The sequence below is a fragment of the Pogoniulus pusillus genome, chromosome 32, assembly GCF_015220805.1.
Source record: "Pogoniulus pusillus isolate bPogPus1 chromosome 32, bPogPus1.pri, whole genome shotgun sequence".
In the NCBI taxonomy this organism is placed as follows: domain Eukaryota; kingdom Metazoa; phylum Chordata; class Aves; order Piciformes; family Lybiidae; genus Pogoniulus; species Pogoniulus pusillus.
The window spans coordinates 14,422,800-14,437,221 of NC_087295.1; the positions used below are offsets into that span (position 1 = coordinate 14,422,800).

The following is a 14,422-nucleotide window of genomic DNA, read 5'->3' on the forward strand; positions in this document are numbered from 1 at the left end:
TGCAGTTCTATATTTGTGCTAGTTCAAGTGAAAAAAAGAAGCAAAGGCTTTGGGTAAACATTCCTCCTCCTTTCCATTTTTGAGATTCGTTCAGTGGAGCCATCGCATCTTCTTTATTGCAGCTTTGGAAATAGATGGGCAGAATTACCTGTGTAGACTTTGTCTTTGCTCTGGAGGCAGTAAATTAGTTAGTCAGAGTCTAGCAGCCAAGAGGTTCCAAAAAAACCTTGCTTTTTTTCTTTGTTTGCAGATTTTATTCCTCCCCGTACAGTATTCCAACCAACCGCATGATTCCACAGACATCAATCACGCCATTCATTGCTGCTTCCCCTGTCTCTACATATCAGGTACGTCAGAGTCATGCATGTCTGCTATGGTTACCAGTTAATGATGTGGATGTGGATGAAGGCAGAGTGTATACCACAGAAAGCTGTGTAAGTGCCTCCACTCTTGACTCACCCTTTTACCAAAAGACTCTCTAGCAGTATTTGTGTATCATGTGGCATAGGGTATATGTGTGTCCTGCGTTCTTTACACCAGCAGTGGAAGCCACTGTGATTTTCTATTTCAGCCAGCTTCTCTAGCAAACAGCATTTGGCTTCATTGCCACTTGACAACAGCAGAGGCTTAACATTCTTGTTGGAGTGTTTTGTCATTTTGCCTCCACTTCATTGGCCAAAAGATTTTTTTTTAAGGCATTTAAAAATAATTTATCTTGACCACATCATAATTTGACCTTTGGATCTCAGTTATATTTGCTGCAATAACAGCAGCCTTTAAAGTTCTTGTTCTTACTAATATACCCCCGATAAGGCAAGTTACTTGAGGATAACTGTCCTCTTAGCCTTCTTTTGACTCCACAATTTACTTGAGAATAACTGTCCTCTTAGCCTTCTTTTGACTCCACAATTTACTTGAGGATAACTGTCCTCTTAGCATTCTTTTGTCTCCACAATTTACTCGAGGGTAACTGTGCTCTTAACCTTCTTTTGTCTCCACAATTTACTTGAGGATAACTGACCTCATAGCCTTCTTTTTGTCTCCACAATTTAGTCGAGGATAACTGTCCTTGTAGCTTTCTTTTATCTCCAACACATTTTGTCATTCAGAGTTTCTCTTTTCAGCACATCCCACACAGATCTCCACTGGGGAATTATTGCTGTGTTCTTGCTTTCTGAGATGGAAGTCAAACCCAGGTGGTCTGGTTTTATTGTTAGCCATTCTCTGGGAACATGTCACTTCATTCCGAAGCTGGTCACTGCCTGCACATTTTTCCATTTCAGTTCTTTCTATCCTGTAGCATCAGTGCTCTTCCAGTCCTGAGTCCTACCTGAGATAAGCTGCCCAAACTTGCAAAGCTGAAGGGTGGGTTGTTCTTAACATTAGGCTTGGTGTATTGGGTGGGGGTGTTGGAGATGGAATGATACTGCTTTTGGTTAATTGCAGGACATTGCACTGACACTTGTATTTTAAGCTCTATCTTCAAAGGTACATAATTCTATGAAGCTTCTGTGACTTTTGTGTTATTTAATTTTAGATGGCTGTGTGGCACTTGCCACAGAAAAGTTCTTTGGTGTGATCAAGTCAGTAAATTTCTGTAAAAGGTGACACCAAATAACTGTCAGTGCCAGGGGCATACAAGTGCAGCTCACATGCACTTTTCTCAGTAGCAAAGCTGGCTTAAGAGTCATGTACCTTACCATTTGCTTAGGCCACCAAACCACTTATTCCTGTAGGTGCTGCACTGTTCACAGTTGCTCATTTCTCCCTTGAACCATACCATCACTTCATGGTTTGATGCACTTGCACCAAAAACTGTTTAGCTGCAGATGTTTCCTTTAGACACACGGTGTCGGTCACCACATGTCAGCCGCGGACGCTTCCGTCAGGAACGTGCTGCAGGTCACCACCTGTTTAGCGAGGGACACCACATGGACTCCACATGATTCAATGTGAATCCCACCAGAGACCTTATTGTTCATTCTGACTCCATTTATATAGTCTTGAGCACAGAGCACACAGCTACACATTAGCATCATCTAGGCAAGAACAACCCAGTCTTTTACATACATCACGCCTTGTTTTTCTCACTACCCAGGTGTCCACTGTCTCTTTTCTCCCCCACAGAAGGCATCCTGAAGCTGTGGGAACCAAGGTTGAAATGCTTACAGACTGGCCATTATTATTTCTTCTCACATTGCATTCCCACAAAAGAACTTTTTTTTTTCCCCACCCCATATCATTCTCTGTAGGTAGTGTAAGCCAACAGTCCTTTTGCCTGGCACAGAGAGGGTGCTGCAATGATCCAAGAGTGGAAGTGAGGAAGAGCAAAAAGTTTTGGGAACTCTTAACATTTTCACTAGTGCAGGTTCACATCAGAAAATGATGCAGCATAGGTGTGTATGCGTTTGTGGGCACTGGTTTTAATTCTAGTTTCACTGAACTTGCCTTTGAAAAAAAAGATCTACTTTGATAAACTTCAGCAAGTGTTGAAGTACAGTTATCCAACTAATTCTCACCACCTCCTTCACAAACAAAATCACAGGACTCTGAAGATTTGGCACCTTATAGCTTTCTCCTAGTCATCCCTGCTCATGCTCAGTCTGAGATGCTGCAAGCCCATCACTGTGACTGGGTGGTGAGGTGCTGCTGAGTTTGCAGCACAGCTATAGCTTTTGTGTACTTCCTCTGTGCAGACTGAGGCAAGAGAAAGCTAGGATATGCAATCTTTCTGCTTGAATCTGTGTTGTCATAGCATGTGGGCCATTCACAATTAGTACAAGACAGAGTTGTGGCTCAGAGGTGACACCACAAATGTGCAAGCACTCCATCTCCACTGGTAAAAATGGTATATCCATGGTATCTGTAACATATCAGAACAGCAAAGACTTTACATACAGAGTTGTAGTAGGAATGGACCCCATGATGTCCAAGGCAAGAGCTGATCCTGGGATGGGGCAGGAATATCTAGAGCCAGCTTTGCCATGGAAGTTTTCAGTTAGAATAAGCTTTTAAAAGTCTGAATTAGACCTGCAGTTCTTACTGGAAATGGAATAAATCTTTCTGAAATCTTTGGAAATCTTTTGAAAGTTCACACAGATACTTTTGAAAAGGAACTTGGAACATTTTGTGTCTCCTGCACTGTTGGTTGAATGAGATGCTTGTAATTATAGTGATAGGTGAAAGCAAACAGAAAACATGAAAGAACTGGGCAACACAGCCTATCAAAGTCTGCTTTGTCAAATAAAACTGTGTAGGTGATACAAGTGGTGCAATCACTCAGATTTCTGACTATGGTAGAAAACATCAAATGAAATTTGGAAGTTGTTTCCCTTTTTTTTTTTTGAGGACTTTCTGAAGCATAAATTAATTTTATCTTGAGTGATATAAGTCTTTAGCCAAAATTAGCTCTGCAGTTCTAATAGAAAAAGTATTTTCAAGTAATTATTTTAATTCTGTTCTAAATTTTTCTGTGCTAATTAAAAGTATTTGATACACAGGTCCAGAGTACTTCATGGATGCCTCATCCACCATATGTTATGCAACCAACAGTAAGTGTATACTTGCTTATATCCAACTGAAACTGCTTGTGTTGTAGCCTCATTCTGCTTGTCAGACACATTAAAGTCCTAGGTCATGTAAGAGCAGCCAGCTGCTACCTTTGACAAGAGTTCTCCCTTGTAAAGATTCTGCTTATTTATGGAGCACCATGTAGTGAAAAGTGGAGAATAGATATGTTTTCTAGTAGCACTGATTGTAAGAGGATAACAAGCTCTAGAGCATTGCTTCAGAAGCTTTGATTCAGGGACTGCAAGATAACTACATTCCTCCATACTTTGAATTTCCAGGATCAAAACATCTCTCCTTTATATGCTTATCCATCAAAGGAGTCCTTTGCAGTTGTATATGCATTCAAGGATCCTCATTAGTGGTCTCAGTAATGCATTTCAAGTATTGAAAAATGGTAAAGCACAGCTTCACAGAGTCTCTGCCAAGTCTGAATCTGCTTTATGTTTTGACCAGTTAACACCTTTGGTTTTTTTCTGCCCTAAGTAAATGACCACCTTTCATAAGTTTGTAACTACCACTTAAAGCTGCATTACACTTCTACCAACATTCATCAGAAGCAGTGCAGGTGATTTTTTTTTGTTCACCTCACAGAAAATCATTGATGCACTTTGCCTAAACATTAGCAGTAGAAGAAAATCCCCATTTTAGTTTCATTTCCTGCCTTTGAACAGTTTCTCAGGCATGGATCCACTTAACAGTATCATTAATCTAAATTGTAATGTTTACCCCACATCAGCATCAATGCACTGATTTGTATGAGAAGGGTAAAATTGAAATGGTGTGTAGTTCAGAGTTGTTTGTTAGTCCTATGTATGTTCAAAGAGTTTGACTTCATAAAAGAGTAACCTTTGGTGGGAGTTAGCTGTACAGCAATGTGTATATAATAACCCTACATTTAGTAGCAGAGGACTCTCACCCTAATCATAGAATCATAGAACCATAGCATCAAACAGGTTGGAAGAGACCTCCAAGATCATCCAGGCCAACCTAGCACCCAACCCTAGCCAGTCAACCAGACCATGGCACTAAGTGCCTCATCCAGGCTTCTCTTGAAGACATCCAGGGACAGTGACTCCACCACCTCCCTGGGCAGCCCATTCCAATGCCAGTCACTCTCTCTGACAACAACTTCCTCCTAACATCCAGACTAGACCTCCCCCAGCACAACTTGAGACTGTGTCCCCTTGTTCTATTGCTGGTTGCCTGGCAGAAGAGCCCAACCCCACCTGGCTACAGCCTCCCTTCAGGGAGTTGTAGACAGCAATGAGGTCTGCCTTGAGCCTCCTCTTCTGCAGGCTGCACACCCCCAGCTCCCTCAGCTTCTCCTCACAGGGCTGTGCTCCAGGCCCCTCACCAGCTTCATTGCCCTTCTCTGGGCACCTTCCAGTATCTCAACATCTCTCTTGAATTGGGGAGCCCAGAACTGGACACAGGACTCAAGGTGTGGCCTGAGCAGTGCTGAGTACAGGGGCAGAATAACCTCCCTTGTCCTGCTGGCCATACAGTTCCTGATCCAGCCCAGGATGCCATTGGCTCTCTTGCCCACCTGGGCACACTACTCCTTTTCCAGCTATAGCCTCTGCGGTATGTTGGCCTGTCAGACTTATTTGCTTATTTATTTCCCTTTATGTGTTGGTTTCAGCCATATCTTCCTGATGTGTGCATTCTTTATCCATTTACTTGGTAGATTGAAAAATGCCAAACATCAGAACACTAAAATATTATATCTCTAATTCCTTCTGTAGCTTTTAAACTAGAACCAGATAAACCTCTGACTTTTATACACGTTAACATATATATTGTCTGGAAAATATTTTGTATATTGCTTTCCATTTCCCAGCCTTGTTTGTCTTACTACTTTTGTGATCTTCTTAAAAGCAATGTGATGAATTATGGAAAATTAATAATCTGTATTAATTCTGATATCCAGGTGAAGATTGTTAATAACTATGAAAACTGTTTATTAACATTAAAACTTGGCAGAAAACTTATTCACAAGGTTCAAAACACACAGGAAAACAAAACTAGAGCACTTCTTAAATTGGCAAACACAAACATTATACTGGAAGAGAAGATTCTTGTGGTTAATTACACTGCTTAGATACTAGATGGACACAGGAAGCACCTTTCTGCTTATAGCAGAAGGCAATTAGTTAGTTACAAGAGGCTTTAAGTATTTAGTCACAAAATAGTATCAGACAGTACCCAAAGCACAAGGAGGGGCTGCTATCAATGGTCTCAAAGCTGTCAGAGGCTTTGGAGTTTCCCAGGCTCTTATCTCAGGAAGCTGGAAGTCTATTGCATAGTCTCTGACCTGGTTCCTCCTGACTCTGCAGAAGCCTTGCAGAGGTGCAGGCAGGATGCAATCCCATGTGCAGTCTTGGCACAATGTCATGCTGGCTGTGCAGGCTGATCACATGTAGACATTTAGAGCCTGTTCCTGGTAAACAGCATGCAATGAGGCAGCAGCAGCAGCACTGTGCTACTTGCTCATCCCCTTTCATCAATACAGCCTGAGACTGATAGGGTTTTGGACATAGATTAGCCAATCAGAATGGCACTATTCCAAGCTTGACCAAGCTTGACCTGAAGTCAGGGCTTTCATTTTCCTTTCCTGTGGTTGCTCCCCCCAGCACAGAAGGAGGAGGAGCAGGGGAACATGTCTGGACAAGCCAGAGTCCTTAGACTCAGTGGCTCCAGGTTCTTTGTCCTCTTTCTCATGGTTGCTTCTCCCTACAGCAGAAGGGAGGAGAGCAGAAAAAACTGCCTGGGCAAGCCAGGACATGGATAAGCCCATTTTTGGCACATGTCCAGTCAAGCACTCTGCTGTTATCACAATTTCCACAGGATGTTCCCCATAAATTTTAGCCTCCATATCATAGCTTTATGCCAATCAACAACTGCAAATACAATTTTAAAACAATGTTTATTTTTTATTGGAGTGATTTTTGCTATCCTTATCCTGACAGCCATAGAAAATGAATACCAAGTAGGTTCAGGTAGCATGACTATTTCACAATGAAAGAAGGTGTTGTGGGCAAAGCACTACAGGCTAGGGAAAGAGCGGCTGGAGAGCAATCAGACAGGGAGGGATCTGGGGGTACTGGTAGCTGAAGATGAGCCAGCAGTGTGCCCAGGTGGCCAAGAGAGCCAGTGGCATCCTGGCCTGCATCAAGAATGGTGTGGTCAGCAGGAGCAGGGAGGTCATTCTGCCCCTGTATCTGCTCTGGTTAGACCACACCTTGAGTACTGTGTTCAGTTCTGGGCCCCTCAATTTAAGAAGGACATTGAGATGCTTGAGCATGTCCAGAGAAGTGCAACGAGGCTGGGGAGAGGCCTTGAGCACAACCCTACGAGGAGAGGCTGAGGGAACCTAGACAAGAGTAGGCTCAGGGGTGACCTCATTGCTGTCTACAACTACCTGAAGGGAGGCTGTAGCTAGGTGGAGTTGGTCTCTTCTGCCATGCAGACTGCAACAGAACAAGGTGACAGTCTCAAGTTATGGCAGGGGAGGTCTAAGCTGGATGTTAGGAGGAAGTTCTTTACAGAAAGAGTGATTGGCTGCCCAGGGAGGTGGTTCCCTGGAGATGTTGAAGCAAAGCCTGGCTGAGGCACTTAGTGCCATGGTCTGGTGGATTGGCTAGAGCTGGGTGCTGGATTGGACTGGATGATCTTGGAGGTCTCTTCCAACCTGGTTGATTCTATGATTCTGTGAACCAATGCTATCAAAGCATAGTGCTCACTCATCCCTACTTTAAACAAGTTTTCTGTTTCATTACTGCTTCAGGGTAAGTATAGATGGATAGCAATGACAGAACAAAACCATAAATGGGATAAAGTTATTCTGAGCATTTAGAAGATTTACCATATTAGTGTTTTTTTTTCCTGTAGTCTCTGAAGACTGTCCTGATGGTTCAGGACAAACTTTGAAAAACATGTTTAAAGTCAACAATTCACATGTAGATAATCTTCATATTTATTTATTCAGACACTTGTGTAAAGTCTTTTTGACTCAAGCATTTGTTACAAATAATGCATGTACTCCTCCTCTCTAAAAGAGATTTTTTTCAGTGAAGCAACAGAAATACTCTACCCTAATACTGTACTGCACACTGATTTTACACCTACCCTCTTTTATTTGCAAGCTCTCTGCCATGAGCAATCACTTGGTATGCACAAATAGAAATTCTTGTTAGTGTGGAATAGTTTTGGCAAACAGGACAAATATGTCACTGGCAGCATGAAGGGTTCAAGTAGAGCACCATAGGGAGAAAACCTAACACTGATAATGATAAAGTGCATTGGGGAGAACTCTTCTGGACCTTTCTCAAGCTCTTACAGCCCCTTTAGAGAGGTCACTGTCTTAACAAATGGCCTTGTTGTTTTTTGCTGTCTTCCTTCCTCTGATGCATGGTTGAATGTAGTTTGTCTGTCTTTAAAAGCAACAACAAAAATGCCTGTTTCATAGGCAGTGTAAAAGCCCTACTTTGGTGAGAAGCAGGCTAAAGAGTCCAGACTGTTGCCTTTTAATTGTTGTGCATGAATGTTCCATAAAAATTACAAACTGTCCAACTGAAATATCTCATTTTTCATGTTCTCACTGGCGACTCTGTTGGTTTGGATAATGCCCAAAGGACCACAGCAGTTTCAGTACTTTGACTCTGCAGCCTTGAACAAAGAAGCTCCTTGTGCTTCATTTGGTGTCCCTCTCCCGAGATGCTGTCCTTACCTCCTGTTTGTGCTCTACTATTTTAGCAAATAGACTGCATCTTGCACTTGCCTGCTTGAATGAGAGGCCTGGAGCACAGCCCTGTGAGGAGAGGCTGAGGGAGCTGGGGGTGTGCAGCCTGCAGAAGAGGAGGCTTAGGGCAGACCTCATTGCTGTCTGCAGCTACCTGAAGGGACATTATAGCCAGGTGGGGTTGGGCTCTTCTGCCAGGCAACCAGCAATAGAACAAGGGGACACAGTCTCAAGCTGTGCCAGGGCAGGTCTAGGCTGGATGTTAGGAGGAAGTTGTTGGCAGAGAGGGCGATTGGCATTGGAATGGGCTGCCCAGGGAGGTGATGGAGTTGCTGTCCCTGGAGGTGTTGAAGCAAAGCCTGACTGAGGCACTTAGTGCCATGGTCTGGTTGATTGTCTAGGGCTGGGTGTTAGGTTGGCCTGGATGATGTTGGAGGTCTCTTCCAACCTGGTTGATTCTATGATTCTATGGCTTTTACTAGATGTTGGGAAAAGGCTGATGGAACTGGGGCCTGTCTTGGCCAATACTTCATAAGGATACCGTGCTGGTTTGAGACTAATTGAAATGTTTTACTGAGGGAAATGAAATCCTTAGCTGTGAAGAGAAAGAAGAAAAACATCATGTGCCCTGTATCATGATTCTTCTGCTGAGAAACTCAACTCGTCACAATGTAGATAAGCCACACACACTGCTCCGCTCTCACTTTGGGCTGTGCCTTCTTTCTGGTGGTCTGCTCTCTGTGGCTGACTCTGCCTTTAACTCTCTAACTCTTTTCCCTCTAACCTCCTTGCTGTCTTTTTTTTCACCTCTCACCTCAGGTCTCCAGATTTATCACATGAGATCTATGTGGGTTGATCTGGTTATTTCTGAAGGGAGGGAAAGATGGAGGGGGAAGGGGGTTTGGGTTGAGAACCCTCCTGGTGACTTTGATTGTTTCTGGGAGGGGGTTTGTGTTTCTGTGTTACTTTTAATTTGTATACAACTGTATATAGTTGTGTATATCTGAATGCATATTGTGCTAAGCTGTAAGCATAGCTTCATTCCTTAATTTCCAGCTGTCTGAGTCTAGCCTGGGTGATTTTCTTAAGTGGTGGGGGGGCAGAGAACTCCCAAACCATTACAGATACTATTAACATTTAGGGGGGTTCCTGTTAAAATAAGCCTCTCCTGGTTGCAAAGGGAAATACTGTATCAGATTCTTAACTTTGCTTAAGAATATTGAATGGCATAGGTGTGAAAGAGTGAGAAAGAGGAGACAATCCTGCCTGCAGCAATAAGTTGAAGGAGACTCTGGCACCTTCCTAATCCCTAGAACAAACACATTCCATAAAACCATTGTATTATGCAAGTGTATTCAAGGACCACTTTATGTAAGCAGGGGAAACTACCTCATCTCTATATATTTATGATTACATCATGATTTATCTGGTATGAGACTCATGTGAAAATTACTATAGTGTACTTCAAGGACTCAGTGACCAGTTGTTAAAACTCAGGCTTCCTACAATATCCAGGAGCCATGCTATCTAATCCCTTCCAAAACTTGATTAAATGATTCCATTTTTGCCTCTCAATAATCCTATTGGGAGGCTTGTTTCAGGATGTCTTAATTTCCAGCCCAAGGGTACTGCTCTTCATTTTTCATCCACTTTTTCTCAGTCAAACATTCCTCCCTATCTTCAGTAACCATTCTGCCTTCTGGATTTTCACCACATTAATTTATATACCAAAATCTCAGCAGATGTCATAGTTTTAGTCCATCCAGCTGGCAAAATATCACCATGGCTGCTTGATCACTCATAAGCCCCTCTAGTGGGATGTGGAGGAGGAAATACAACAAAAGCCTCAAAGGTCAAGACAAAGACAAGGAGAGCTCACTCATCAATTATGGTCACAAGCAAAAGACAAACTCATCGGTGCAGTGGGAGCAGGGAGTGGGGCTTGTGGGCAGTCCCAGCCCATCTGCAGTTCTTTCTGCCACTCCTTCCTCTTCAGAGGGAAGATTCCTCACAGTGCTCATCTGCCACAAAGAGAACTGACACAGCCCTGCACGAACTTCTACAGACAACATAGGTCTCTTCTTTGGGCCAAAATCCTCCCAGTGATGAGCTGCTGCTGTGCAAGCCTCTCTCAGACCTTCTTCAGGAGCAGTCCCCTACTCTAGTATAGAGTCCTCCACAGGCTGCAGGCATGATTCTGCTCCACAATGGATCTCTAAGGGCTGCAAGGGCTCAGCCTGCCATCTCACCATGGTTAGAAGATAACTCCAGCATGCCTCCCCACCTTCTTCCTCACTGACTTCAGTATCTTTGTGGTCATCTTGCTCATGTCCCACTCTTCTCAAAAACAAAAGAAGCCCCAAAAGAAAAGAACTTCTTCAACAGCTTTTCCCCTCTTAAACATCAGAGGCCTAATTGTCTATGCCTTGGCCAGTGGTGGGTCTGACTTGGAGCTGGGAGAGCTTCTTCAAACTTCTTACAGACTGCCTTCTCCAAAACCTCAGCAGACACAAACTCAGCACACCTGCGTCTTTGTTTCCTAACTATGTCAGCAGAGAATCATAGAGCAGTTTATGTTGGAAGGGACCTCAAAGCTCAGCCAGTTCCAACCCCTGTCATAGGCAGTGATACCTCCCACTTGAACAGGTTGCCCAAGGCCTCATCTAACCTGGTCTTGAGCACTTCCAGGGAGGGAGCAGCCACAACCTCCCTGGGCAACCTGTGCCAATGTCTCACCACCCTCACTGTGAGGACCCCTTTCCTGTAAAGGGTCCTGTAAAGAACCCTTTCCAAACATCCAGTTTGAATCTCCCCTCTGCCAGTTTAAACCCATTACTCCTTGTCCTGTCATTACAAGACCTTGTCAGTAGTCACTCCCCAGCCTTCCTCTAAGTCCCCTTAAGAGATTGGAAGACCACTATGAGGTCTCCTCGAAGCCTTCTCATCTCCAGGCTGGAGAGTCCCAACTCTTGTCCTCAACATCACCATGCATTTGCAGTAACATAGAGATTTTGAACCTCTGGCTGCCATAATGACCTTTCTTTGGCTCAGTTCCACTTTGAATGTATGTTCATAGGACAGCCAGTGCCCAGAGGATTCCATCCTTTAGTACAGCAGCATAGAATCTTCTTTCTCTTTGCTGAGAGTGCTTTGCTGCATTGCAAAGTAACATCTTCCTTCCCTTGCTAATGCAGTCAGACTAATTAACTGAGCTACTTAGGTTTTCTGATTCTCCAGGTTTCCAGAAAATACTCCTAGCTTATGAAAGAAACCACATTTTTAGCCCAATTATCTTCATGGATTTCTACCTCTGGTAAAAAGTAGTTCAACCTGCTGCTTTACTGAATTTCATAGAATCATAGAACCAGTCAGGGTTGGAAGGGACCACAAGGAGCAGACAGTTTTAACCTCCCTGCCATGCCCAGGGACACCCTACCCTAGAGCAGGCTGCACACAGCCTCAGCCAGCCTGGCCTCAAACACCTCCAGCCATGGGGCCTCAACCACCTCCCTGGGCAGCCCATTCCAGCCTCTCACCACTCTCATCCTCAACAACTTCCTCCTCATGTCCACTCTGAATCTCCCCACCTCTAGCTGTGCTCCATTCCCCCCAGTCCTGTCAATCCCTGACAGCCTCAAAAGTCCCTCCCCAGCTTTTTTGTAGCCCCCTTCAGATCCTGGAAGGTCACAAGAAGGTCACCTGGGAGCCTCCTCTGCTCCAGCCTGCACAGCCCCAACTCTTTCAGTCTGTGCTCACAGCAGAGCTGCTGCAGCCTCTGAGCATCCTCCTGGCCCTGCTCTGGACACACTCCAGCACATTCACATCCTTCTCTTAATGGGGGCTCCAGAACTGGATGCAGTGAATTCACCTCATAACTCTGTATGGCCCCCACTATTCAAGGGCATTATTCAAGTAATGGAACGAGAAGAGTGCTTCTGGAGTTTTCAGTGGCTCTCCCAATAAGGCAGTATAGCTTGTCTTCTAGCACAGCTTCTTGCCATTTCCTCTTTGTAAGGTCTTTGTCATTACCAGAGTTTAGTAATTCCTGGTGTGGGACTACCTGAAAAACTTCATTGACCTTAGGGAGCTTAAATCTGCTGCATGTCCTTTGTCTAGAAAAATAGGTGATTTTGTTTGAGGCAATAGGTTAGCTAGCTCCTGCCTTGGGTTTGTCTGTGTTCTCTCCTCACTGCTGGCTGTGGCCACAGAAGCTGTGCTTACGTGTGCCAGCTCTTCCTTAGCTCTGCAGTAGAGATGATCCAGTCCTGATTCCTTATTTCCCTTGTACCCACACCTTGAGTTCAGAGACTTCTCTGGGCTTTCTCGTATCCTTTGACTGTATTTGTTCCTGTGCCCAAGCTCTCATTCTCAGGAAGCTGCCTTTGATTATCTGATGACTCATGTGGGAAATTCTGTTGTGGCTACTTCTGAAGTACTTTTAATGTGTAGCACATTCTCACAGCATGGAGGTCCTAGCTCTGGATTCAGTCCTTATTTTTCATTTATCTATGTGAGAAACCTTTTGTCAGGTGTTTGAATATCATTTGCAGAGTCTCAGACATACTTTTAGTGAATCATACTTCTGGCCCTTTCCCTTTCCCTTTCCCATTCTTTTCCCTCTCCTCTCCTCTCCTCTCCTCTCCTCTCCTCTCCTCTCCTCTCCTCTCCTCTCCTCTCCTCTCCTCTCCTCTCCTCTCCTCTCCTCTCCTCTCCTCTCCTCTCCTCTCCTCTCCTCTCCTCTCCTCTCCTCTCCTCTCCTCTCCTCTCCTCTCCTCTCCTCTCCTCTCCTCTCCTCTCCTCTCCTCTCCTCTCCTCTCCTCTCCTCTCCTCTCCTCTCCTCTCCTCTCCTCTCCTCTCCTCTCCTCTCCTCTCCTCTCCTCTCCTCTCCTCTCCTCTCCTCTCCTCTCCTCTCCTCTCCTCTCCTCTCCTCTCCTCTCCTCTCCTCTCCTCTCCTCTCCTCTCCTCTCCTCTCCTTTTTCCTGACTCTCTTTCTTTTTCTTTTTCTTTTTCTCTTTTTCTTTTCCTTTTCCTTTTCCTTTTCCTTTTCCTTTTCCTTTTCCTTTTCCTTTTCCTTTTCCTTTTCCTTTTCCTTTTCCTTTTCCTTTTCCTTTTCCTTTTCCTTTTTCATTTTGCTTGCCTTTCCTTTTTCCTGGCCCTTTTTCTTTTTCTTTTTCTTTTTCTTTTTCTTTTTCTTTTTCTTTTTCTTTTTCTTTTTCTTTTTCTTTTTCTTTTTCTTTTTCTTTTTTTTTTCTTTCCTTTTCATTTTCATTTTTCCTCTCCTCTCCTCTCCTCTCCTCTCCTCTCCTCTCCTCTCCTCTCCTCTCCTCTCCTCTCCTCTCCTCTCCTCTCCTCTCTTTTCCTTTCCTTTTCCTTTTCCCTTTCATTTTTCCTTCCCTTCCCTTCCCTTCCCTTCCCTTCCCTTCCCTTCCCTTCCCTTCCCTTCCCTTCCCTTCCCTTCCCTTCCCTTCCCTTCCCTTCCCTTCCCTTCCCTTTTTTTTTCTTTTTCTTTTCCTCTCCTCTCCTTTCCTTTTGCTCTCCTCTCCTCTCTTCATAATTTTTATTCCTTCTGTGTTCACTCCAGATACTGAGGTGTCTGAGTAAGTGGCTGACTAATTAACACCTCCTCAGTTGTAACCAGTGAAGCATCTTAATAATGTAATTAGTTTTGAATTATTTTTGCAGAGATGGTTTGTGCTGGTTTGAGGCTAACTGGAATATTTTAGTGAGGGAAATTAGATGCTAGGCTGTGAAAAGGAAACAGTGCTGATGTCAGCTGCACTCATAGGCTTGCTGAGATGTTTGAAAACAGGAACACAAAACGTAGATAAGACAGAGTGGGAGAGTCAGTGTGTGTGTGTGTGTGTGTCTCTGTCATGGGGGGTGTCCTAGGCTGCTTCTGTGTAACTATTCCTACTGCTTTCTAACCCCCCTTGCTGATCCTCCAAACTCACCTTGCATGTAAGGTATGCTCTGGGATAATTAGAAGGATGGGAAGAAGGTGGAAGGGTGGTTGGGAGCCTCTCCTGGGCACTTTGGTTTCTGGGAGGGCTGTTATGTTTCTGGATTACCTTTAACTTGGTCTATTTCTGTCTGCAGCTGTAACTATTGTAA

The 14,422-nt window shown here is 44.1% G+C and overlaps 1 protein-coding gene across 11 annotated transcripts in view; it reads left to right on the top strand.

Moving 5' to 3' along the window:
* RBMS3 (RNA binding motif single stranded interacting protein 3) overlaps positions 1-14,422 on the top strand; it is a 599,905-nt gene that overhangs the window by 503,724 nt on the left and 81,759 nt on the right. For 8 of the 11 annotated variants that reach the window (XM_064169766.1, XM_064169760.1, XM_064169764.1 and 5 more), the window contains 2 exons: positions 251-347; positions 3,501-3,551. In XM_064169766.1, the coding sequence (XP_064025836.1) occupies positions 251-347; positions 3,501-3,551 (148 nt within the window). The remainder of the gene's footprint in view (positions 1-250; positions 348-3,500; positions 3,552-14,422) is intronic. The other 3 variants (XM_064169762.1, XM_064169769.1, XM_064169771.1) reach the window with 1 other exon arrangement.